Below are 25,872 nucleotides of genomic sequence, written 5' to 3'. Positions count from 1 at the left end.
CACACACGATGAGCTCAACGGCTTCTCAGCATTAGGCATAAAGACAGTTTCCTGTCCATTTGTTTTAGTTTTCGTTTTTACCCACTATACTTGCTCCCAACATAAAAAGAAAAAGATGTTATCTAAGACAGTCCTTTATGAACACTTCAAAGAACTGTGGCAAATAAGACCAAGAGAGGGAATACCATTTGGTAGGTGTATGTTAGGATCTTTGTCACTATGTTGAAGAAACTTTCCCAGAAGCCTTATCTCCATCATCAGCAGGGAGTAAAAACATCTTACTCCATGTTTGAGAGGCAAAGAGCAGTTTTTTTGCTTCCAGACTTATAACCAAAATGATTTGGAACAGATGAAACCAACTCTGTGAGAATTAGTCTTCTATTATGAAAATATTTATCTTGAAAAGAATAAAATCCTTTATAAATTACATATTATATTTAAAATTGAAACATAGGGGGCAAGACAAGAGTGGACACAAAAAGACAATGTTGATAGTGAAAAAATGTGAATAAGATATATTTTCTCAAGAATGTAAAGATGCAAAACAGAAGAAAACAAAAGCACATTTGAAACATGTAGCTACCTGATAAGGTTTCATTTTAAAGACATGCTTGAATTGAGCCTTCTCAATAGTAATTCATTTATCAAATGGATTACTTGGAACCCTATATAATGGTTATCTGTTAGTCAAATCAGCTTTTATTTGGTTTAAAGTCAATATAACCTAACTGGCAACTCCTTACATGTAAGAATATTCAATGCGATAAACATTTAAAACTGAGTATAAATTTGCAGTTACCTTTCCACAGGTACTCATGTTTAAAATGTACTATTCTCATTCCCTAAAATGATCCATTGTAGTGAGTCACAAGCTTATAGTCAAATAATAACTAGGTATTCTGAACTGAAACACCAAAGTAAATTAGCATTTTTAAAGTCCATTTGTACAAAAAAAAGAGAAATTCCCACTAAAATACGATTTGGAAGTGATCTGAATTAAAGTTATTGGTTTCTGACTAATCTTGGTAAATTGTCAGACTGAATACATAAACTAGTGAGAATTTAGGAAGAGGATATTTCTAGTCAGATTTTATTGTATTTTTGACAATCATCTTAAAAAGCAATTCTTGAAATGCGTTTTGATTTTCCCTTCCACTAATCACAATCTGAAACAATGGCTTTCTTATTTATTTGCCTTTTGGAGGGTGGAAGTGGGGCTCTAAAATATAAATTTCATGAAAGAAGCGATTGTTTTTTTAAATTTTCTGTTTGACATGCTGCTGTATTTCTAGTTCCTAGAACTGTGTCTAGCACATAGTACTTAGTAAATAAGTGTTCAGTGAATGATCAAATGAATTAATATGTGTAATTATTGACATAGAATAAATTAAAGGTATAATATTAAATTCTATTTGTTCATCTGCATATAAACTTTTAAAGTAAAAAATTAATTTTAAGATAGTGTTACTAGACAAACTTCAAAAACAGTTTTGTTTTTTTTCAAACAGGTACTGGTGATAACTCATAAGAAGTAGTTCTACAACTTACCACAACATTTGAATTACCCAACTTCTGTGTCTTCGAATAATGAAATAGGAACTGTTTAAAATAAAAGCAGTGAGTTTTATTATAGAAGATTAGTGGTTTTCTTTATTATTTTTGTGCATATAGCTATGGAAAAAACCTTACCCTTTTGGTATTATCCTTTCCATCTGGCTTCTGCTGAAAGGAGATATATAACACATAATTTTTTTAAAAAACATGGCACATTTGTTACATGACTCAGTTAAACATATATTACTCTAAAAATATTAAATAATGATTATAAATAGAGATGTGGACAAAGATCTTAACTGCAGCATTATTTACTAAGTAACAAAAAAGTTGGAAATATCCTAAATGTTCAACGGTGGTAGAATGAGAAATTATGATATAATCATATGACAGAATATTTGGAGAAAAAGACTCAAAGGAATCACATCAAAACATCTATAGTTGTTATCACTAAATGATAAGATTATGAGTTATTTTTGCTTATATTCCTTTCTCCTCCCAAAAATCTATTCTTAAAGGCATCATGGGGAATGGATGTGGCTCAAGCAGTTGAGTGCCTGCCTCCCACATGGGAGGTCCTGGGTTTGGTTCCTCGTGCTTCCTAAAGTAGACAAACAATATCTGTTTGTAAACAAACAGATAGTGAGCAGACATTAAGCAAAAACAATGAGCAGACATTGAGCAAAAACAATGAGCAGACAATGAGCAAAAATAAATGAGCAGGGAGCAGATGTGGCTCAAGCAATTGAGCACCTGCCTCCCACATGGGAGGTCCCTGGTTTGGTTCCCTGTGCCTCCTAAAGGAAAAAACAGACAATGAGCAAAAAACAACAATGAGCAGACAACGAGCGAAAACAACAAGCAAACAGACAAGGGAGCCAACCCGTGGCCAGGGGGTGGGGGGAAGAAGGAATCAGATTTCTTTTTTGTCCTTGTACTTTCTTGTTCTCATTTGACTTTAAAACAAAAGCAAGATCATGCACAAGCACCACTGTCAATACACCTAATTTATTTAAATTAGGAAATAAATCAATTACGTTTTTTGGAAAATATCACTTGAAAAATATATAGTTAGAAATACTTACTTAGTTTCAGAAAACACCTATACTTTGAAACTACTGTTTTTTATTATTGTATATAGGATGTATGGAAGTCAGAGTGTACTAATAATCAAAGGTGAAATTAGAATTGGCTAATGAAAAATGTATTTCTAAACCTGAGATTCTTACTCCTTAATAGGGTAGTTTGTTCGTTTTTTCAGGGGAGAGCATGGACACAATCCCCCACCAACACAAATTATGTGGTGGAGTTTCCCCCATGTGGGGCAACTGCAGGAGTCAGCAGGTCCCCAGTGCAATGGACCAGCCTCGCCCTGGGAAAACCACCCTCGTGATCATGATGTCTCCCCTGTAATAGGGTAGTTTTAAAATAAGTCCAACCAAAATATAAGATACAAAACATGGTGAATTACACTATTTTTCAAGTTCTCACCTATCCTCACTTCAGGACAAACAGTTCTCCCAGAAGAACAAAAAATTTTGCTAAGAAATCAAGACACCACAGTAATTATACAGTTTCAAAGGCATGTTGACAATACAGTTGCTTTCTATTTGCATTCTTATTGCCCTTCTCTCCTAAAAAGTATGATGTCCTGACCTCTAAGCCATATCAGATATACTTAGCAGCTTGAGAAAGATGCACCTGTTCTCCAAGTTTAGTATGAATCAGGGAGAGAAATAGAGGCAATGTGACCCCAGTCAGAACTGGAACACATCTTATACTCATGGAGGACATATGATTTCCCAATCAGAAGACTATAAAGTCCATTAATATGACCCTAAGTTCTCAGCCACCAGAGAAACTGAAGTATTGCTTTCTTATTCAAAATAGATCATTCTCTCCTAGCTTCCTCTTAGCATGCTTCTTGGGCATATTTTCTTCTAGGAGGAATTCCAAGAAATCACTGAGCAAATTTCTGCCTACAAACAAAACATCATTTTGACCTTACCTGAGGCTTTGATAGAATCTCCACAATTATAAAGCAAATGTCCTTCAGTGCATTGGATGCCTAATGGAAATGAGAAGATGGGCCATGTTTCTGGTTTCATAGAATTTGCACCGAGAATGTAACTGTACAATGTTAAGAGAACAAGAATATTCCAACTACCCAGAATAGGATGCCTCTTGAAACTCTTAGAATCTTCTGATTTCTTTAAAAACTTGGCTGCTAAAAGCTAAACCTTCCTTCCAAACAGAAATATTATGTACCATCTAGAAGCACTGCTTAAGGCATCCACTGGAGTCCAGAAACATAGTTCTCAGTATTTGCTGACATTTTATGAAATTCTATGACTGAGTAACCAGGGCAGTGCCAGAAGAAGGATTATTCTTCCCAGCTTGTAGCAAAGTCTGTATCTACATGCCAAAGCTGGGAGCCTGGCTGAATATTACTCATTATTGGCTAATTTGAAAAACCTGCAATTGCTTGCAAACAATGGGAGTCGGAGATGAAGAAGCCCTGTGTGATGAACCTAATCTGAGTACCACCCTTCCAGGCTGCTGACTGCACACCCCAGGATCAGGTTTTTCAAAGCATTTGGCACAGAAGCAGGGCAGGGCACTTGTGGACAGCAGCCAGCTGGGTGTGGTGAGGAACAGCACAAATGGACAAGCAGGGGCAAAACCTGCTTTGCGCAGCAGTTAGTACAGAAGTACCATGAACAATTGATTACTTAATAAATGCGTTTTGGAAGTAATGAGTGGCGGGCAATATAATTAGTAGTTAAAGCCATGGGCCTATGAAGTTGGATAACCTGCAACTCTATGGCAGTGTAAATTCCATTTCTATTATTTATTAGCTGTGCTGCCTTGGGCTGGTTATCTAACCTCTCTAAATTTCAGTTCCTTCTGCCATAAATCAGCAATGAAAACATCACTACAGAGAGTTATAAGGATTAAATATAGATAAAGTTCTTAGCACAGTGACAGGCACACAGCATTGAGTCAACAATAGCAGTATTTAAAATGTGTGTGTATGTGTGCGTGTGTGTGTGTGGGGGTATTAAATGGGAACTCCCTATATTTTCAATGTAATTTTTTCTGTAAGTTTAAACTTCTAAAAATAAAGTTTATTATAATTAGAAATTTTTTTAAAAAACAGGGAGGGATCTGCCACAATTAAAAACATATGTGACTTATAAAGTTTGATTTATAGCTGTAGCCACTCTTAGATGATATGCCACATCAAGAGTGAAAACGATTGTTCAGGGCTCCAAATATTCTCACCGTTTGAACTGTGCATGTATTGCTTGGTTGGCTGTAGTTAGGAATATAGTTGGATTCATGAAAGTGTGCATCCTTCGTAGTACCCGAGGTCTGCTTTGTTCCCTTCTATTTATGTGCCTGCCATGCAAGACACAGCCATGAGGTATATAGAACAGGAATGGTTATTCTCATGTAGAGAGGACAGAAATGAGGTTCTGAGAGATTGTTCACATGGATAGTAGTTGGTAGACTACAGCCTAGGAATGAGGTCTTTTCACCAGTAGATATTCTTGGGTTGCATTGGTCTTGTGGAACTTATAGTTGGGAGTTGGATGGGAGTGTGTGAACATGGATACCTCCTTTCTCATTTTTTCCCCTTTAGAGATGGTCCCCCCATAACCCTTCCTATGACCCATTTAGAAAATTCCACAAAGTACAAAGTAACAAAATATCCAGTGATGTCTTGTGTTGAAGAGGCACCTCAAATCAAAGAAGAATTCGGAAACAGGAGTCTGTCTTTAGAAAATAGCTTCTAAACAGGATAAGACTGGGCAAAAAGATTAAAGTTTGTGAGAAAAAGTTTCAAAACAAATGCCTATTTCCAGCTCCTCTTTACAAGAAACCATCATTCAGTGAACAACAACCATTCTTTAAAGATTTTTCTTATACTAAAAATTTAACACTTTTTAAATTTATGGACCTTTATTTTCTATTTGGTAAAAATATTTTGAAGTTTTGCTGAGAAATCACGTACATAAAAAATAATGTAAAAACTGATGTTTTAAAAATTGTATCAGCTAATGCAAAAGATACAGTAGTAAATTTACCATGCCCTTCTTAAAAGGTACACTGGATCCAAATCCAATAGTTTATCTCGATGGTGTTTGGATGAGTACTCTAAAATTCATCCTCCTAGTACAATTAGAAATCAAAGTGACTTGAAGGATGTTTCCAGATTAAATACAACACAAAAGCTGGTATGCTGATTAATATCCATCCCATGTAATGCTAGTCGCCATTCCTTGTGTCAACTGAAATATTCTTTATAATTGTCATCTATTCTGATCCTGGTCTTTCTTAACCATCTAATGCCTCTCAACTTCCTGCAAGTGGTGCTCTGCAGACTGAGGAATGGGTTTGTGGCAGAACAGAAATAGCAGGCTCACAAGGCGGTTTCTCCAGGCGGTCTAGGATGACACCCTGGAAGGACTGTGTGAGAGGAGAATGGGCCAGACCATGGAGGAGGAACCCTCCAGTCACATAGCTGACTGCCCTGAAAGAGGCAGAGCCAGGAGCCTCTACCCAGCCCTCTTCTCTGTTCAGGACACTGAGGTGCTTGACGAGGAAGTCAAGGCACTACGACTAGCTCTGCTGTACCTGTGTTCTTCCAGTAAGAACACTGTAAGGAGGACAAACGATTTCCCACTCCTCATGCTTCCACGTAAGAGTTGGACCAATATTTCTGGCCTCGCTCCCCAAAGCTTCCTTAACTCTTTTCTATGTGAAGAAGAATGAATCATCTGATAGATGAATTGGGAGGAGGAAATTGGCCATGCTCAGTCCAACCCTTTCCTCTTTGGTCAGCTATTCTTGTCTGCTCTCTGCTCTGTGGCAGAGAACCTAACGGTGTCAGGGGACCCAGAGTCATTGTTTGAGACACACAAAGTAAGTTTAACTATGGAGGTAGTTTCAACAAACACCCTTGGCATCAGATGTAAAGCCACATGCACCAACTGACTTTTCAGTTATAATGATGATACTTTTATCTCCATAAGTCTTTCAAAGGATTTCAAACTCAATTGGAGGAGATCTGTATTAAGCTCACAAATACAGCAGTAAATACATTATTTTAAATTTAACACAGAATTTGATTTTGAAATTAGCATTTTAATTTGACAGTCTACAATTTCCAAAGCATGTCTATTATCTTCAAATCTATTTTATTTAGGGATAAAGGCCCTAGCACTTGACAACATTTAAGCCCATAGCCTTGATTCTTACCTGAAGATGATGTAAATAATTTCTAATATGTTAACATGTTTTAATGAGTTCATGAAGTAATAACAGGTCCAAATGGAGAAACAGAGTATTGTAGAATGACACAAATGCCTACATTATGACAAAATACCTCCAGTTGGAATTACCTGAGACTGAGAATCGTTGGACAGGTAAGATGAACAAGCATCATTTATCTGTGGAAAACAATAATGCCAGTTATATCCTAGAAATAGAAAATAGCAGAACATGGACAGAATGAGACTATTAATTTAGCAGATTTTACAAAGTCAAGTTACTTATTTAATATTAATTGAGTTTAGGATTCTTTATTAGGGAGACAGGAACCTCTTAAACTTTTAAAGTTCTAGAATTGGTATTCCCCTAAGTCACTCCTAGTCACAGGGGTATATGTTTCCAAATAAGTTGATAGGGATCAGAGAGCAAAAAGAAGCTTCAAACATGGATGGAAAAACTTCAGGTATTATTCAGCTTGAGAAATGTGAAAAATGTGACCCAAGAATGGCCTTGAAATTATGAAGCACTCTGTTATCATGTGGTTCTTTTTTAACACTAGAATCTAATCACATCACCTAAATTAACATAACTGTAACAATAAAAACACTTAAAGGACATGGACAGGCTCTATGAGTTCTGTACCATGAATTCAGCATTAGAAAAGGGTGCTATTTTATTAGTGAAGGTTTATTGAACTACAGGCAACAATTAGCTTTTCAGTCTTTTTCCTATAAAGACAGCTTGAGAGACAGACTTTAAACTATAGTATAAGGGATTTATAGTAATCATAAAAAACCTGTGCTAAACAGTTGAGCAGTAAGCTGGGTGTCTGGAATTGTTTACAGTATTTATTTCTTTGGTGGGTGGCCTTTTAAAATGAGGCTGGGAAAAAATGGTACTGATTCTCATCTGCCTGGGATGATTTAGGTTAAGTCCTATTTATTGCATAATATCTTAGGTGTCTCTTTCAGTCCCTGAATTCTTTGTAAAGCAGTTTAATTTCTATTTCCCACTAAACCGGGGCGGGGAATTACACACTACACATCATAATTTCTCAAGTTTCTTATTGTCTCCAAGTTGAACATGTCCTAAGATATATAATTCTCTAGAAAATAACAAAGGTATATCAAGTTTCAGAAAAGCATAGGCTTATGTCTCCCTACTTTTTATCCTCTTAGAACCTGACATCTTCTCTATATGTCACAAATATTTAAGAACTTATTTTATTCATCTTGTCCCCTGTATCCACCACCTGCTCCCTCTTCCATACCACAGAAACTGAGATCATAGACACAAAGACACATACACACAAATACACACAGGGATACACTTTGAGGGCAGAGACTATGTCATATCTAACTTGCACAGGGTAAGTGCTCAATAAATACTCTTGAATTAAATTGAACTTGAGGAAGAAAAGAGAAGTCAGTCGAGAGGGGAAAGCCAAAGATGCCTTTTTTAAGCTTTGAAATTTGATCAGTGCTGAGTGTATCACCTCCAAATGTTATCTTTTTATTTTTCATTTTTAGGAGATTCCAAGATTGAACCCAGAACCTCATATGTGGGAGGCACGTGCTCAACCCCTTGAGCCACACCACTTCCCCAAATGTTACCTTCTTTGCAGCAGTAAGGTAGAAGAAAGTGGATCTTTCTGAAAGGTTTATGGTGCTTAGGTATCTGAAGACCCTGCATGCCCAAGGTGAATGCTGTCCACCCACAAACCAGGGTGCCCATATGCAATGAGGTGGCCCATTGTCCCTGAACCTCAAAAGGAACTAACTGGTGCATCAACATCATTTGAAAAATTATCATCAGAATAACAAAACAATTGATAAAATTAGGATAAATGTGAAATTTTTGTTCTCATTTAATGACTTTGAAAGACTCAGTGACACACCTCACCTATTTGGGTAAGCATTTGTTCACTTTACTCACCGTTTGGCTCTAGTGATTTTGAGTGTTCCTAGATGCTTTTGAGAACCCTGAAGAGTCCATCTGTGAATCTACTTGAAAGCAGGACTCTATATATAGGTTGTATAAATTTTACAACTTCTAGCAGAAAAGTTAACATATACATTTTTCTGTAAAAGAATTTACAGTGCTTTTCAACTCTATTTTGTTTTCTTCCAGCATTATTATCTAAAATATTTTTCCAAAGACCACAGAAATATAGATGATGTCAAGCTAAAATAAATGTCTATTATTTATATATTAATATCCAATCTGTCTTCCAAATTATTCTTTATCTTGTTTACATATTTCTTGGATGTTATTTTGCTATCCTACCAATACAGAGACCCTTGTAACTGACTTTGCTTTTTGTTTTTTTAAAAGATTTTCTTTTTATTTCTCTCCTTTTCCTCGCCCTCCCCTTCCCACCCCAGTTGTCTGCTCTCTGTGTCCATTCACTGCGTGTTCTTCTGCATCTGCTTATATTCTTGTCGGCGGCACCCGGAATCTGTGTCTTGTTTTTTTGTTGGGTCATCTTGCTGTATCAGCTCTCCATGCGTGCGGTGCCACTCCTGGGCAGACAGCACTTTTTTCGCACAGGGCGGCTCTCCTTGCGGGACGCACACCTTGCGCGTGGGGCTCCCCTATGTGGGGGACACCCCTGCATGGCACTCCTTGTGTGCATCAGCACTGCATGTGGGCCAGCTCATCACACGGGTCAGCAGGCCCTGGGTTTGAACTCTGGACCGCCCATGTGGTAGGCAGATGCCCTATCCGTTGAGCCAAATCCACTTCCCTATAATTGACTTTGAATTTCTATTCAAGATTGTTTAGTACATGGACCCCGATCATCTTATCTTTCCTCTCATGTGGGTGGGGAGATGGTCTAAGTCATTCCCTCTTGGTTCTACTGGCTTCAGAGCCCAGGGTGGGAGGAGGAGGGGAAGACATTAGGGGGCAGTGGGGTGTGGGTAGGGGTGAGAGGCAGGGCAGTGGCCTCTACACACCTAGTCTGGGGATCTAACTATTCAGTTTTACCTTACCTATTTCTATAGGGTTTTACTTTTAGTCTTTCCAACCCATATTTATCAAACAATCTGTTCTTTTCCCCATTGAACTTTAGTGTTACTTTTATTGTAGAGTAACTTTATCTATGTCTTTAACTGGGTTCCTCTCAGAAACAGACCTTGATAGGAGGAGGTGAATATAAGTAGATTATTTGCGGTGACTCAAGAAGCACTGGTATAAGAGTGGAGAAGTAAAAGAGGGAAGAAAAGGAAGCTCATAAAGTATATGTTATAGAGTAGGTTACTACAGTAGGCAAATGGGGTTCAATCTCTGAGAAACTCTGGAAAACAGCATAAATCATGACTCAGAGTTACCCCAACTGAGGGGCAAGGCAGCTTAGAGATTTGTCCACTAATACCTTAGGGCACCAATTGAGGAATCCTCTCAGTATGGGGGCCTTTACTCCCAAGCACATCTGGTCTACCCCAAACATATGCCAAGCAGATAAAGAGTCACCAGCGCCGACAGTGTCTGCTAGTCTCCAGGTCTTGCTTCTATTGGTTCATTTATCTGTTCTCGTGCCATTACATACTGTTTTTACTACTATAGTTTTATAGCGTATCTTGATATCTGGTAGGGCACTCTCAGGCCTTTATATTTAAAACTTCCTTTGCTACTCTGGATTCTTATTTTCCCATATCAATTTAAGGTTGAATTTATGAAGTTTCTAACCAAAACCTAAATGGAATTCTAAATGGATTTACATTGATTTTATGGATTCACTTGGGGAGAATGATATTTTTATTACGTTAAATTATTCCATCTTGGAGCAAAGAATGTCTCTCCATATATTCAAATCATCTTCTATTTCCTTTATTAGAATTAATCCATAGAGCTATCACATATTTTTGATTAGGTTAATTCCTAAATATTTATACTTTCTGTTGCCATTGTGAATGGTAGAGTATTTTTAAACTATATGTTCATGTTAGTTTTTCTTTGTGCAAAGAAACATCATTGCTTCTTGTATATAGGCATCATAATGACCTTCTGAACTCTCATATTATTTCTAATGGTTTAACAGCAGGAAATTAATGTAATTCATCATGATTATAGATTAAAGGAGAAAAGGTACATTGCTTATCTCAATATTGATGCAAAGTAGTTAATTTCAAAATCTATTTAGGATGAACAAAACTCTTAGCAAGACTGAAAAAGAAGATAACTTCCTTAAGTAAGTAAAAGTTATACAATGAAATTCTACAGCAAATTTATACTCTCTGGAGAAGCTTTGGAGACATTTGCTGTATGTAAAACACAACTGGAGGTCCTAGCGAATGGTATAAGGAAAGAAGAAATAAGAAGCAAAAGAATAAGAAGAGAAGAGCTCGAATTCATCTAATAAGTTTCATATCTTCTCTTCCTATTTTATTTCATTTTTTCAACATTTTTTGTATGACTTTTGCACATTTTGGGCATTAGATATAGTTTTAGGAATTTATCCATTTCATTAAGTTTTCAAAATTATTACCACCTAGGCTATTCATAACACCTTTAAAACACATTTTAAAAATCTGTTTTTCTATGTTGTCTACCCATTTTCAGTCTTTATCTTACCTTTATATTGCCCTCTACCTTGTAAAATCAGTATTACAGAGGTCTAACTTAATAATCTTTTCAAAGAACCAATTTATGGTTTTGTTAATACCGTCAATTTGTTCTTCCTCTCTCTCCAAAATTCATTCTGCCCTTATTTTTATTATTTATTTCCTTCTCAGTTCTTTGAATTATCCTTATTACTACTTTTTTTCAGATTTTTTATTTGAATGCTTACCTTATTTGTTTTCAAATTTTCTTCTTTCCTGATAAAGATATATGAAGCTAAAATTTCCCTCTAGATACTACTTTAGTTGTAGCCTACAAATTTTGACTTAAAAAGTTTTTATGTCATTCAGTTCTAAGTACTTTACAATTTCCTTTATGATAACACAGGGCTATTTACCAAAATCGTATTTATTTTTCAAACAGGAGGGATATTTCAGTTACCCTTTCTTTTTAAAGATTTATATCCCCTCCTTTTCCCCCTCCCCTCCCTGCCCCACAGTTTTTGCTGTCTCTGCCCATTCACTTTGTGATCTTCTGTATCTATTTCTCTTTTTTGTTTTTCTTCTCATCTTTCTCCTCTAGGATTCAGAGGAATTTGATCCTGGGGACCTCTGATGTAGAAAGAGTTTCCCTGTCAGCTGTACCACTGCAGTTCCTGGTTTCTGCTGTGCTTCACTTTGACTCCCCACTTCGTCTCTCTTTTGTTGCGTCATCATCTTGCTGCATGACTCACTTGAGCAGGCACTGGCTCACCACGCGGGCACTGGTACAGGCACTCAGCTCACCATGCCAGCAGTGGCTCGTCACATGAGCATGCTTTCTCTTCTTCTTTTTCACTAGGGACCCCCAAGGATAGAACCTGGGTCCTCCTATATGGTAAGCAAAAGCCCTATCCCTTGAGCCACATCCACTTTCCAGTTATACTTTTGTTACTTCTAATTTTATTGCATAACAACTAGAAAACTTTGAAATGAATCTGTTCTGATTTATGGAAGCTTCCTTTGTGTTCTTACAAACATATGATCTATATTTTTAGAAATCTTCAAATATGCTCAAAAAGAATGTATATTCTATTTAGTATAGATTTTTAAAAATATTTCTATAAATTAGATATGAAACATGAAAATAATTTTGATAAAATAGAAAAGGGAAACCTTTGAAATAATCATATGATCTCCTAAAGAACATGGAACAAAAATACACTTTTTAGGGGAGCAGATGTAGCTCAAGCAGCTGAGGTACCCAGGCCTGGTACCTAAAAAAAAAAAACATTTTAGATTTGCCTACAAAAAATTACTTCCCAATGAAAATGTACTGTCATTGCTATTGATTAAATTATTTACAAAATGAAAGGAAATTTTTCTAAAAGCTGAAATTTATAAATTGTATGGTTAGGCCTTTGATACATCTACGTATGTTTTATCTGCTTTAACTATCAGTTTTTGAGAGAGATGTATTAAAATTTCCAACTATAACAATTATCTATTTTCCCTGAAGTTCTATCAATTATTAAATAAATTTTGGGTTGCATTGTTAATATGTTCATATGATGGTTTTATCATCTTGCTTTGTTCTTTTTATGAGCATATAACATCCCTCCTTGTTTGTTATGATGGTTTTGCTTTTGAATTCTAATTTATCAGACACTATCATTTTGCATCCTTTTATGCTTATTCCTTTTTCATAATCTGTTTTAAATGTGACTCCATACAATATATTGCAAATCTTTTGAAAAAATCCAATCTGAGATTCTCTGTAAAGTGGCATGTTTTTAACACATTCATGTAGTATTACCCTATTATTTGTATTTATTTCTGCTATCATACTTTACCATTTACTGCACTTTTTTTTGTTTTACTACTCTTTTATTTACATAGCTAGTAATTCTGAATATTTTGATATCAGAATGTTGGTAAAATCAAGTTGTCCTAAAGCTCAATTACATTATTTCCTTTATTATGATCATTTCAAAAAAAGGTGAAGTTTCTACTAATTTGTGTGAGAAAAATTCTTTACCTCATTCCACAGCTGTAGTTCTTGTTCAGGGTATAATCCTTGAGATAATATTGGACCACCTGAAAATAAAGTTGCCACATGTTAACTTTATATTTTCTTTTAAAGTGAAATATTTACATAGAATTCCTTTTCAGATGCTATTATCATTTTTCACTGTACCTCACTACCCTATTTCAACTAGAAATTTCAGTTTTTGACTTAGTATAAGAAAACATAATTCTTAAATAAACTTTAAAAGAATTATTTATATTTCTACTAAAAAACTCGTACCTGAATGTTTACAGCAGCATTATTCATAAAAGACCAAAATGGAAACAATCTAAATGTCCATCAACAGGTGAATGGATAAATAAAAGTGTGGTACATCTTCACAATAGAATACTATTTGGCTGTAAAAAGGAATGAACTAGTGATATATGCTACAACATGGATGAACTTCAGAAACAAGATGCTAAGTGAAAGAAGCCAGGTATAAAATACCATCTGGCTTCTTATTATTTTTATATGAAGTATCCAGAAAAAGCAAGTCTATAAAGATAGAAAATAGATTAGGGGTTTCCTGGGACTGGGGGTGGAAATGGAGACTGACTGCAAATGGACACAACTGATCCCTTTGATGGAAATGCTCTAAAATTGCATTGTCATGATAGCTGTACAACTCTGTAAGTCTACTAAAAACCAATGGATTCTATACTCAAACAGGTGAATTTTATGGTCTATAATAATATCTTAATAAAGCTCTTTAAAAAAAAAGAATTACTTATCAGAGTCTTATTATTGAAATAAGAATATTTTCTATGAGTTTAATTTTCTAACTCATTATGTATAAATTATACATATTACCTTAGTGTTTTGAGTTTTTTAAATTAATATTTATATGTAATTACAACTTATTTTCTTCTATGTGCACATTTATCTTTACTAAAAGCAAAAAAATACCCTGTAGAGAAACACTAAATTTTTCTGAGATAGCAAATGTAGCAAAATTAAATGCTTTAAAAAAAATAGGCTTAGAGAAAGAATCTTTTTTTTCCATAGTAAGAAAGCACCTAATATTGACTGAGCATTTACTTAATGCACTGTCCTAAGCACTTCACAGGCATTATGCCTTTTAGCCATCACAATAACCTTTGAGATTTTAAGATGAAGAAACTAAGGCAAGAAAGGGTGAATGTGTTCAAGATCACTGCTAGTAAGAGATCCTGACATGATATTGGGGTTTCAATATTCAGGAAGTTCTGGATCCCAGAGTGGTCCAACAATGGCAGCGGAGAAATACTGGTATGGGATACTATTGACAGGGGATATATGGCTGACAGGGAGCTATACAGTGCATATGTCCAGGGTGCATGGTAATGTTTAGATATACTCATAGTGGCAACAATTAAAAACTAAAGCTGGGGGGGTACTGGGTCCCTGGCCGGGGGTGCTGTGCCGTGGTCCCTAGGGGAGCAGCGGCAGTCCCCCAAGTGCAGCGGCAAGGTCCGAGAAGGAATGAAGGTCCAACAGTAAGCCCCTGATACTAATGACTATGCTTGTGAGCCTATAGGCCTGAAATAAGAACAAGGCCTAGAGCAGCACTGTGCCTGGGAATTTCCTCCTGACAGCCTTCATGTTACTCAAATGTGGCCAGTCTCGAAGCCTAACTCAGCATCTAAATGCAATGCCTTCCCCCAAGCATGGGACATTACACCCGGGGATGAGCCTCCCTGGCACCGAGGGATCACTATCAACTAACAACTGATAATGCAACTGGAAAATGACCTTGAATTGAAGGTTCGATGCGGATCAGTAGAATATCCCTGTCTACATAGAATAATATGACTTTAAAATGCTGTTTGATCTAATGTAAGGGGGAAATAGAAAGGAGAAATGAGTTTATATGGCTGAGTCTCTAAAAAAAAAAGAGTCTGGAGGCTGTCAGAAGGATTTCCCTTATGCACAACTGAGCAGAGTCTAAGAGACAGATAAAGTAGATACAATCCCCAGGTATTGGTTCCCTTGAGGGCTAAAGGGATCCACGGGTTCTACAGTCATGGCAGATAGGGTTCACTGCCATGTCAGATGGCCCTTCTATGGAGCTGGTGTTTCTGCGTGATGAAACTGAACCCAGAGGGGATCTCTTTTCATAAGACTATCATGCTACTTTACTGGAATTGTAGTTGGTATTGGGGTTTAAGATATATTTAGGGGATTGAATCTTTTTACTGACAATATGATAGCCAGGCCCTGAGCCTCAACAGACTCCAGCTCCTACAATCTGAATTATTGGACTCACCTCACACAGCTAAGATGGAGTTGAAGAAGGGCAACCACCACACCATGGAGCCTAGAGTGCCTACAACTGAAAGCAGGAGGATTGCATCCAGTAACCATGTGGAATCTGAGCCTCCTCTTGACATAGAGGTGCAACGGACACAACCAATCCAAGGACCTCAGAGAAAAGGTGGCAATGGAGTGGGAAAAGTGGACATGGTGGCTGATGGGTATGGGGAATGGCAGGAAGAGATGAGATGTGGAGGTGCCTTTGGGACTTGGAGTTGCCCTGGATGGTGCTTCAGGGGCAATCATCGGACATTGTAAATCCTCCCAGGGCTCACTGGATGGAATGGGGGAGAGTGTGGGCCGTGATGTGGACCATTGACCATGAGGTGCAGAGATGCCCAGAGATGTACTTGCCAAATGCAATGGATGTGGCATGATGATGGGAGTGAATGTTGCTGGGGGGGGAGTGGTGGGGTGGGGGTGGTGGGGTTGAACGGGACCTCATATATTTTTTTTAATGTAATATTTTTACAAAATCAATAAAAAAAAAAAAAGAATTGCCCCAGGGAAAAAAAAAAAAAGATCACGTGAATAGATAAATAACAGAGGCAAATTTCAAACCAGGTCCAGTTGACTCCAAATCCTGACAGATTTTTTTTTCCTTCATCCTACCTCCTTTCAGTAAAGTCTTCCCTTAAGTTCATACAAAGTTTTGCTATTATTTTTAGCAATAGTAATTAAATCTTCTGTGGTACCAAGTTTTAGGAAGATAGAAGTAACTTACAGGGGGCATATCATCCATAAGGGAAAGTTGATTTATGTCAGAAGTTGAATGAATGACCTTTCATGGGACAACTATTTAAGGTGATAAAAGATCTTACACATTTCTCAATTATATATTCCTTACACTAGCACAAGTGTGTATCCCAAAGTCACAGTAGTTTGGTAGATCATACTCTGAGCTCATTCTCTTTTCAGGAAGAGATAAAGCTGTGTTCCTCAAATTTTTATGTGCTTACAAATTTGCATGGTGATCTTGCTGAATGAGATTCTGACTCAGGAAATCAGGGTGGGTGCAAAAGTCTGCATTTCTAGTAAGCTCCCCAGTGATAATGATGCTGCTGGTTCAGGGGTAACACATTGAATAGCCAGGGGACAGAGCACTTGTAGCAAGAAAATGGGGAAATGCTTCATATGTAACAGAACTAAGCAGCTCAAATAAACATTTTAAGTCTAAGCTTTAAAAAAAAAAAGTCTGAAAACTCCTAAAAGGGGGAAATGAACTGAATTTTCTCTTGACAAAATCTGAAAAGCCATGAGGCCCATTCCTACAACTTGGATGCACTAACTATCTATTGGTACCAAGCATAAACAGCTTTGAAAAGAAAGAGGAATGGAGGGAGAAGCAGTATTTAATTAAACCAGAGCCAAATAAGATAAAAGGAAAAAGAGAAGTAATTTCACTGGAACTCTTTGGATTCCCTCTTCACCTATGTGTACTTTTGATGTCTCCACTCATTATGCCATTGTTAATCTTTTTTTGACATGGCATTCCTGTTTAAAGAAAGTAATTTTATATCCTTTATGCTCCTGAACAGCCTCCAACTCTTAATAAAAGTTGAAGCTCTTGCTTGTGTTGAAGCCACACTGCCCCACCAAGACTCAAGAGCTTGATGCCTTCCATGGGTCCCAGCTAGCATGGGCCGCTTGCTAGTGCAGTTATGCCGTGGTTCCAAGCACTTAGATAAAATCAAAAGATCGTTCGTAAACCTCAATACATGTAAACATGATCTGAGGGTAAAAAAGCTAGAGAAGCCAAAAAAGTATTTTCCTGTAATTTATAGAAAACCGCTATCCTATGACAAACCAAAGGGGTATTTTTTTTTTAACTATCGTCTATTTTTTAACTAAAGCCAATGTGACTTCCCCACCCCCCAAATACCCTGGATCGGGGCTAAATTTATACTGTCAAAAAGCAGTACTTAAGTCAGTCTCCCAAATATTGGCAGAGAATATGTCTCTACATTCTATTAATACTGCAGCATCTATACTACATTGTTTTGATTCATCAATTTTATCATGATTTTTATACTTCAGTACTATTGAATAAAGTGAAATCTTCAGTCTTATATTGTACAAAATACTGAACTGAGGCAAATAATCTGGTCAGACAACTTGCATATTTGTAAATATACCACGTGCAAAAAAAGAGAGACTTGATTATTTAAAAAGTGCTACCAATTTTCTTTTCTCCTTGTTAATACTTAACAAGTATAGGGTTGGGAAGTGAGAAATTGTTACTGCTGATCGAATTTTTTGTTTTGTTTTTCTGCTGAGTGAATTTTAAGACTTATTTAATGAGTTGTAGCTTGAGTAGGAAATGACGCCCCTCCCCTTAACATAATCTTGGGCACTTGATTACTTATGGTCACAGGCAAAATTAGATGACAGTTTGTTGCAAATATCCAAAATATGTCTCTCATATTGGAAATTTCCTTCTTTATTTCTATAATAACCTTTGTATACTAAAGAGTTTCCATCCACCAAATCTGTGGCTGCTTTTTTTATCCGCTCATCGCTACTGTACTTTTTTGTAAATTTTTGAGTTTTATTGGAATCTTGCAGTACTGTATGTTCTGCTAACTCAATTTTGCTAAGGTACTGGACTTTCTGGCACTATGTCCCCCCCTTTTGGCTTTCTGACAACTATCTTGTTTTTAGATACACCCAGTTGCATCTCCCATAATGATTCATCTTTTTAGATTACCTTTGAGTTTGCTTATTTATGTATGTTGTGCTTTCTTTCCACTGCCATCTTTAGGGGCTCGAGAGTAAGGTAGGTCATGCTGTGTATTCACCCTCTCCCCAGTCCCCACCACATTTTAGAGAGATAAAATTAAGTATCATGAGCAGATCTGAGAAGAAAAGAAGACACAAAAGGGCAGCCTAGGGGTGCAAGGGTAAGGAAGGAGGCATCTCATCCTTTTGTTTGAAAAATCCTGGGAGGTGTTTGTGAACTGATTGGTCAGCCAGCAGTTACGCCTTTTTTGTAAATGACACCCACAACTGGTCTTTTAAAAAGGAGCCAGCTTCCACTCCACCTGCTGCTTCCACTCCCCAATCCCTAAAGTAGTTGTTCCCTCTCACTAATGCAAAATCACAGCAAGCCTCTGGCATGTAACAGGCATGAAAAGGGCATTTGTTTTACATAGCAAAGCCACGTTAAAAACTATGATTATCTGCACTAATACCATCTTAATTTTACCAATAATAATGTTTAAATTGTAAAAGATTAACATTAATTTGCATAAATCATGCTGCATCACGGTTGGCTTTCTGACAGAAGGTTTAGGTCTCCACGCTTCTGACTGCTTAGATTTCAAACCCAAATTACCTTTCTTTTCAAGCAAGGGAGCTTCCCCCTCCGCAAGCCAACGCTTCAAAAAAAAAGGAGAAAACAAAACAAAACAAAAAAAACACAACACACACACACACAGAAAAACAAACAAAAAAACACAACAATGAACGGACAACGATAAAAATAAATGGATTATGAAAAGAATAATAGCCTCAGTTTCCTCATCTCCAACTGAGGGCTGGGCACCATGTTCCGAAAGGTCCCTGCAACAAGGATTTTAAATCCCCAAGGTTGTGAACTATCATGACAATCTGCTCACCTTTACAGAATAGCAGAGGGCAGAGAAAAGAACTTGCTGCAAAGCTGACAAAAAAATCATGGTTATAGCATGGCGACCTTCGGGCTTCGACCCGCGCCTGTTGCCAAGCTGCGAAGTCAAGAACCAGAAGCCAGGAAGCCCCGCGGCAGGAGAGAAAGGCAAGCCCGGGTGCCAAGAGAAGTGGGAGAGAAAGGAAGGGAAGAGAGAGCAGGGATGGAGCCAGGGAGAAACGCCAGAAGCGGCTCAGTGGGGGCACGCGCCCCGCGCCCGGAGCCCCGCGGGGCCCTCCTACCTCGGCAGGCGCCCGCGCAGCAGGTGAGCAGCAGCAGGAGCGCGGGCGCCGCGGCCCCCGGCCCAGAGGGCCGCCCGGGGCGGCTGCGGGCGCGCGGCATCGCGGGGTCCGCGGGCGGCGGCGACTCGGGTCCCTGCGCTGCGCGGCGTCCGCGCGCCCCGCGCCGCCCTGGCAGTGCCTCCGCGTCCCGGGCGCTGAACTGAGCGCCTCGCTCGCCGCCAACTTTTAAATCTCCAGGACACGTGAGCTGAGGCGACACCGTCCCCTCGCGCGCGCGTCACCTCGGCGCCCACCGCCCCCGGCCTCCCTGGCGTCACCCGGGACCCACCTCCCACCCCCGCTCCGTCCACCGCGGGGCCCGCGCCCCCTGGCCGGAGTTTCTGAGTCAGGGTCCCACGCAGTTGATCTCTCTGAGATGGAGGAGAGTGGAATTGAAACAAAACGCTCCCATTCCCTTCTTTGGAAGGATTTGAGGAGGAGCCGGGGAGTGATGGCAAACCCAGCTCTTCCAACAGTCTGGGAGTCGGGGTTTTTTAACTTGGTGGTGGCGCCGCTCTCTTCTTTCTCCTGTCTGCTTGGGACGCGCTGTCTTCACCAGAAGCCGTTTCTATCCCACTGGACTGAGGGGCGTCTTCTCTTCCGGAGCTCTAGCAGCACCTCTGTCGTAGCACCTGCTTAGTTTACCAACTTATCCCCAGCTCCAAGCACCACGGCCGGGGCATGTTGGGGCAGCGTTTGTTCAACGGTGATTTTGGTATTGTTGATCATGCCCCAAATTCCTGCGCAGACTGAGGCCTTTTAGGGGGATGGAATTGCTTGTTATTGCTTAGAATTGCTTCCAGAAGGAAGGACTGCTGGGGCATGACCGCACAGGCCTTTCTAACAGGTCCAGAAAAGGTCTCTAACTGTCCTATAGAATTCCAAGCCTAAGGTAACTCCTTTTTTCTGAAGATTTCTGTTGCTGTCACTCTCCAGCTGTTACCTGCTGATTTCTGTCCTCACCTGTCCTTTCACCGTCCTGCTCCATACTTCTCTCTCCCTCCCAGGTGGAAACAACCTGGAGATCAGCTGATTCCTTCTAATTTCATTCTATTCAAAGAGAGAAAATATCTTATTTGACCTCCTTTGGGAGGCGAGGAACACTGGAAAAGGATGTTTGATAACATTTATTAAGGGACATCTTTACTTTAAACACTTTCCCATGTAATTTCATTTCATAGTCATGGCATCTCTGGGGTGAAGATTGGGATTCTCATTTTATGATGCTTAGAGAAATTAAACAATTTACCCAAAGATTTATCAGCATGAGGAAGCTTCTGGTCATTCTCTTCTGCCAGGATGCTTCACCCCTAAATCAGGTGGTTTCATGTATTAAGCCAGTAGGGTGCAATCCATTACAAGCCAGGCATACTATTGATGGATTCAACATTTAATAACAGTAGGATCTTCTTTAAAGGAAATTACAGTTTGATAAAGGACCTTGAATGCATACTCAAATAGCTGTATTACAAGGCAGACTAGGATAGAGTTCTTTCAGAAATACAAAGGGAGGCAGGAGTAAAGCCCTGGGATGTTCTCTCAGCCAAAAACATAAAGTGAAAAATAATGACTACCATTTTTAAGTGCTTTATGTACATGAAACATATAAGCAAGCCCTGATTACAAGATCCAGTAATGATTCAAGGGTAGGCAAGAATAGATTTGATTCAAGATTGCGTGTACTTTGATTCATTCCCAAAGTAGCAAAAAAGTAGTGCAAAGGATGTAAATGAAAAAAGAATGTAGGCAGATGAATGCTCTGGTTTCCCATTGCCTTCCTTGTGTTTTTTGTAGGTAGACTGAGAGTTCACTGGTCTCAACAGTCTGTGAGGTGTGGGATGTCCACAAGAACAGAGAAACCTGGAATAGCAGCTCAAGTGATTTTTATGCCCTCAACAGGCCAGCAAAAAATTAAAATTAAAATAAAAAATTAATTAATTAAATAAATAAATAAAAACCCTCATGCATTACAAAACTTTTCCACTTGAACCAGCAGTTCTGAAATGATGCACATGTGCAAGGGTTTTCTAGAGCATACATCTAGGAGTAGAATTATTAGGTCATAGGGGATGATCTAGTTAAACAGTACTTTAAATTGTTTTCTGAAGTGTTGTACCAGTTTATACTATAACCAGCAGTGAATGAAGTTTCCATTGCTATACATCCTTGCCAAAAATTTTGCCAGCCTGATGAGTGTGGTGTTTCATTGTGTATTTAATTTGCAATTCTCAGTTTACAATAAAGTGGAGCATCTTTTCATAAGTGTATTGTCCATTATTGGTTCCTCTTCTGTGAATTGCTTGTTGATCTTTTTGCCTATTCTCCCGCCCCTCCCCCCCCATCGGGTTATTTGTTTTCTTCTTACTAATTATAAGAATGCTTTATGCATTCTAGAACCTTTGTTAGTGAACCATCTGGCAAATATTTCTCTGTATTTATGGCTTCTCCTTCACTCTCTTTATGGGAGTTGTTATTTTCAAAGATACATGTAAGAAAAGCCTTGTAGACTAATGATTATGCCACTGTTTGACCTGCATAATAACAGAAGATAATGATGGTAGAGTGGGGGATGAGATAGGCATTTTATTTCCCTAGGACCAAAGATTGAAGATTCCACCAATGACTAAATGAAAGCACATTCCACAGACATTCCAAAGAAGCTAGATCCCAGATCTCTGCAGTAGAGCTTTGTCAATTTAGTTATGAAAATTCCAAAAAATTCCCTAAAAGTTCATGTTCATTTAAATTGAGCTCTACATTGTTCATCAGTACATACTTCAGGTGTAGTACAGCATGTGAAACATTTCCTCTTACTCTGTTCCAGTTGGAAAGTTTGATTCCTGGTACAACTTTGATTCTTCTCACTTATTTCTGGCATTGTTGACCACAAATTGGCAGCTGGATTTTGCTTTCTGCTTGCAACCTATAAGAATGAAGACTCAATTAGGTCATGGACCTGAAGATGAGCAAGATCCACTATCATGTGATAATGTCCAGAAAAGTCTATATGAAAGAAGGGGAAGCTGATGGGGTGTCAGGAGACTGTGAGAGCCAGCAATTAACGGAAATTCAGTCAGGCAATAAGGCAAGTCTCATAATAGGTACAGAGACCTGGCTTCAGGAACTGTGATTAGGGACGTGATCTGGAAGACTTGCTGTTCTAGGCAAGATAGTCATTCATTCCTTCCAATATGAATTGACTATTAATAATCTCCGTTCCAGAAGTTTGGGATAACCAAGTTAGTTAAGGTCTCTGTCTTCCTACAGTTGACAGATTTTCAGGCAGACAAAAAACAAGTAAAACATTTTAAAAATTGATTTCAGATAATGATAAGTGCTATAAACAAATAAAACAGGGCAATGAAATAATAGACATGGATATTGGGGGAAAGATACTTGGCAAATGATTATCCAGGAAGGCCTTTTTCTAAGGAGGTAATATGTGAATCTGGAAAGATGAGAAGAAACCAGCCATGGAGAGAACTGTAGGAAAAGAGTCCTAGGCAGAGGCACCATGAAGTGCAAAGACCCTAAGGCAGAAATAAGCCTGAAAGGTTCAAGGAGCAGAAGGAAGTCCAGTGTAATTTGCACAGAGTGAGTGAGTGGAGTGTTGGGAGCTGAGGTCAAAAGAGAGAGACACTGAAGGGCCTTGAAGACCATGGCAAGGAGTTCACTTAATTTTTCTCCAAGTAAAATGAGAGGTCTTTAAAGGGAGTTAAGTAGGAGAGTAAGATGATCTGATTTCTATTTGGAAAAGGTCACCCTGCCTTCAAGGAAATTTTAGGAGATTCCAGTAGGGAGACCAGGTGGGAGCACATTGCAGAAGTGCAGGCCAGAGCCATAAAAAGGAATGAAGTTCTCATACATGCTACAACATGGATGAACCTTGGAAATATGCTATGTGAAAGAAGAAGGTCACAAAAGGTTACATATTGTATGACTCCATTTATACAGAATGCCCAGAATAGGCAAATCTATAGAGACAGAAGTGAGGTAGTGGGGCTGAGGATGGGAGGAACAGGAAGTGACTGCTAATAGGCACAAGGTTATTTTTTGGAGGTGATGACAATGTTCAGGAATTAGGAATTGGTGATGGTTGCACAACTTTGTAAATATACTTAAAATCACTGAATTGTACACTTTAAATGGGTGAATTTCATGATATGTGAACTATATCACCCCTCAAAAGAAAAAAAAAGAAGTGCAAGCCAGAGATGATGATGACACGTTTGGTTGGATGGTGGTGGTCTTTGCAATTTAGCACAGGCAAAGTTTGTCTGTTTGGGGCATGAAGTATCCAAATTTTGATATTTACTAACTGGATGTTCTTGGTAACTATGAAATCCTCCTCTCCCACCTGGTGAAGGCATTCACTAAGACATGTCTGCATCGATGGCCATGCTACAATCACTAGCTTTAATTTTTTTCAGGGCAGAAAATACCTTATAAAATCCAGATGAAGAGTAATGGTCTTTACACTTTTGTATGACTGTTACCTATAAACAACATTATCTTAAAAATAGAAATGTTACTCTGTTTTGTCTAAATGCTTTATAGGTTGCTCATTCATTCAATGAACATTTATTAAACCAAGTGTTGGTCTTAAGATTTATAGGCATTCAAAATGCTGTCTTGTTTTATTTTCTCTAAGACCACCTCTACCCTTTCATAAAGCTTCCTAACTTCCTGCTATTTACTGGTATTGCTCATGCAGGATGAGCCAATTAGAAATATCACCCCTAATTTCAAGTTTGAGAAGTACAGAAAAAGTTTTGCTTAAGGATGACTAGTACTAAAAAGTAAAGGTTCTATTGAGGTTATAGAAGTTGAAAGCAAACTACTTTGAAGACCCAGTTAAGGCTGTGTGCGCGTGTTTAGAGTGTTTAGGACAGAAGCAAATTGTGGATCTTCAGAGCTCAGGCATGAGGGGAGATGGCCACTTGCGGTGATTATAGGGAACTGGCCAGATGACTGGGTATACAGTATTCAGAGAATGGGTACTTATTATTTAATGACAAGGATGTCTTTCAGCTCTCTCCACAAATGCCTTTGACATCTAGATGAAATTCCCATTTATATAGCTGAGTTTGTCTTCTCTTTGAACACCAATATTTCCTAAACCTTAAAGTGACTCCAATAATCCTAATTATTCCTTTTCCCATCTATCTCTTCAAATTACATAGATATCACTTGTCTGCTTCCAGGAAAATCTCTTTGACTCTGAAGAACTTTTGTAACACTGTACGTACAAATCACCCCAGGGGAAACTTTCTTCTAACAGACAACAAAATTGAATCAAAGTGATTTAAATCCAGCCCCATCTTGGTTTCTTTATTGAGGCAGTCCTGTCCTCCACCATAACTTAACGTTAAAATGTTGTAGTTGCTTAGGTGATAAGCAAAAGTGACCAGTTTGTTTTGAAGCAAAAATGAAGACTGAAACTGTAACAGAGTTAAGAACTAAGAACTACGAAATGATTATGAACTAAGATTAAGATTAAATGATTAAGAACTAAGAAATGATTATGATCATCAAAACACTGTATAGTTTTTTCCTTACTTTTCCAGTTTATTAAAAATAGCCAAAAGTTAATACCTGAAATTGTTGAAACTCCCTATACTAGGGGTTCTTAACAAGGGGTCTGTGAGTTTGAACTGAAATTCAATAAAACATTATTCTTGTGGGGACATATTGGGGGCTGGTGATATATTTATTAAATAATGCACAGTGTAGTGTGGACTTAGTAAGGGGTCCATGGTTTTCACCTGACTGGCAAAGGGGTCCGTGGAACAAAAAAGGTTAAGAACCCCTGCTCTAGTGAAATTACCCTTGTTTATGATTCTTTAAAAACTCGCTCACCCTTGTGTATACTTACCGTTGCGATGGTAACCACTCCACCTTCCCCTGCATGAATTCATAAAAATCCCCACTCCCCTTTGTTCAAGGAAGGAAGATTTGAGACACCCCATCTCTTGTCCTTCCACCTGCATTAATAAACCTGCTTTTTCTCATGACCATCCTGGTGTGGACTCCAATCCATCTGCTCTGGGAAAGAACCCAGAAGGACCCCTATGGGGTTTCCTTCAATTGTACATTGAAAACAGTGGAGACCTACAAACCAAACCAAGTGGAGACCTACAAACCAAACCCAGTCATCTACTTTTCTTAAGATTTCCCCTCATGGATAAT

At 38.3% G+C, this 25,872-nt stretch overlaps 1 protein-coding gene and 1 non-coding gene across 2 annotated transcripts in view; both read right to left on the bottom strand.

Moving 5' to 3' along the window:
• NMU (neuromedin U) overlaps window positions 1-19,744 on the bottom strand; it is a 30,562-nt gene extending 10,818 nt beyond the window's left edge. The window contains exons 1-6 of the mRNA XM_004460636.3: window positions 19,645-19,744; window positions 13,411-13,469; window positions 6,963-7,010; window positions 3,563-3,622; window positions 1,690-1,722; window positions 1,549-1,599 (exon numbers count right to left, since the gene is read on the bottom strand). Coding sequence (XP_004460693.2) covers window positions 1,549-1,599; window positions 1,690-1,722; window positions 3,563-3,622; window positions 6,963-7,010; window positions 13,411-13,469; window positions 19,645-19,744 — 351 coding nt within the window. The remainder of the gene's footprint in view (window positions 1-1,548; window positions 1,600-1,689; window positions 1,723-3,562; window positions 3,623-6,962; window positions 7,011-13,410; window positions 13,470-19,644) is intronic.
• LOC111764669 (U1 spliceosomal RNA) lies at window positions 2,813-2,978 on the bottom strand. Its single transcript, XR_002797228.1, has one exon. It is a non-coding gene; the product is annotated as a U1 spliceosomal RNA (small nuclear RNA).
• Window positions 19,745-25,872: the final 6,128 nt, after the last annotated feature.

This window comes from Dasypus novemcinctus, chromosome 1 (genome assembly GCF_030445035.2).
Source record: "Dasypus novemcinctus isolate mDasNov1 chromosome 1, mDasNov1.1.hap2, whole genome shotgun sequence".
NCBI classification, from domain to species: Eukaryota; Metazoa; Chordata; class Mammalia; order Cingulata; family Dasypodidae; genus Dasypus; species Dasypus novemcinctus.
This window is presented reverse-complemented; position numbering and strand designations above follow the sequence as displayed.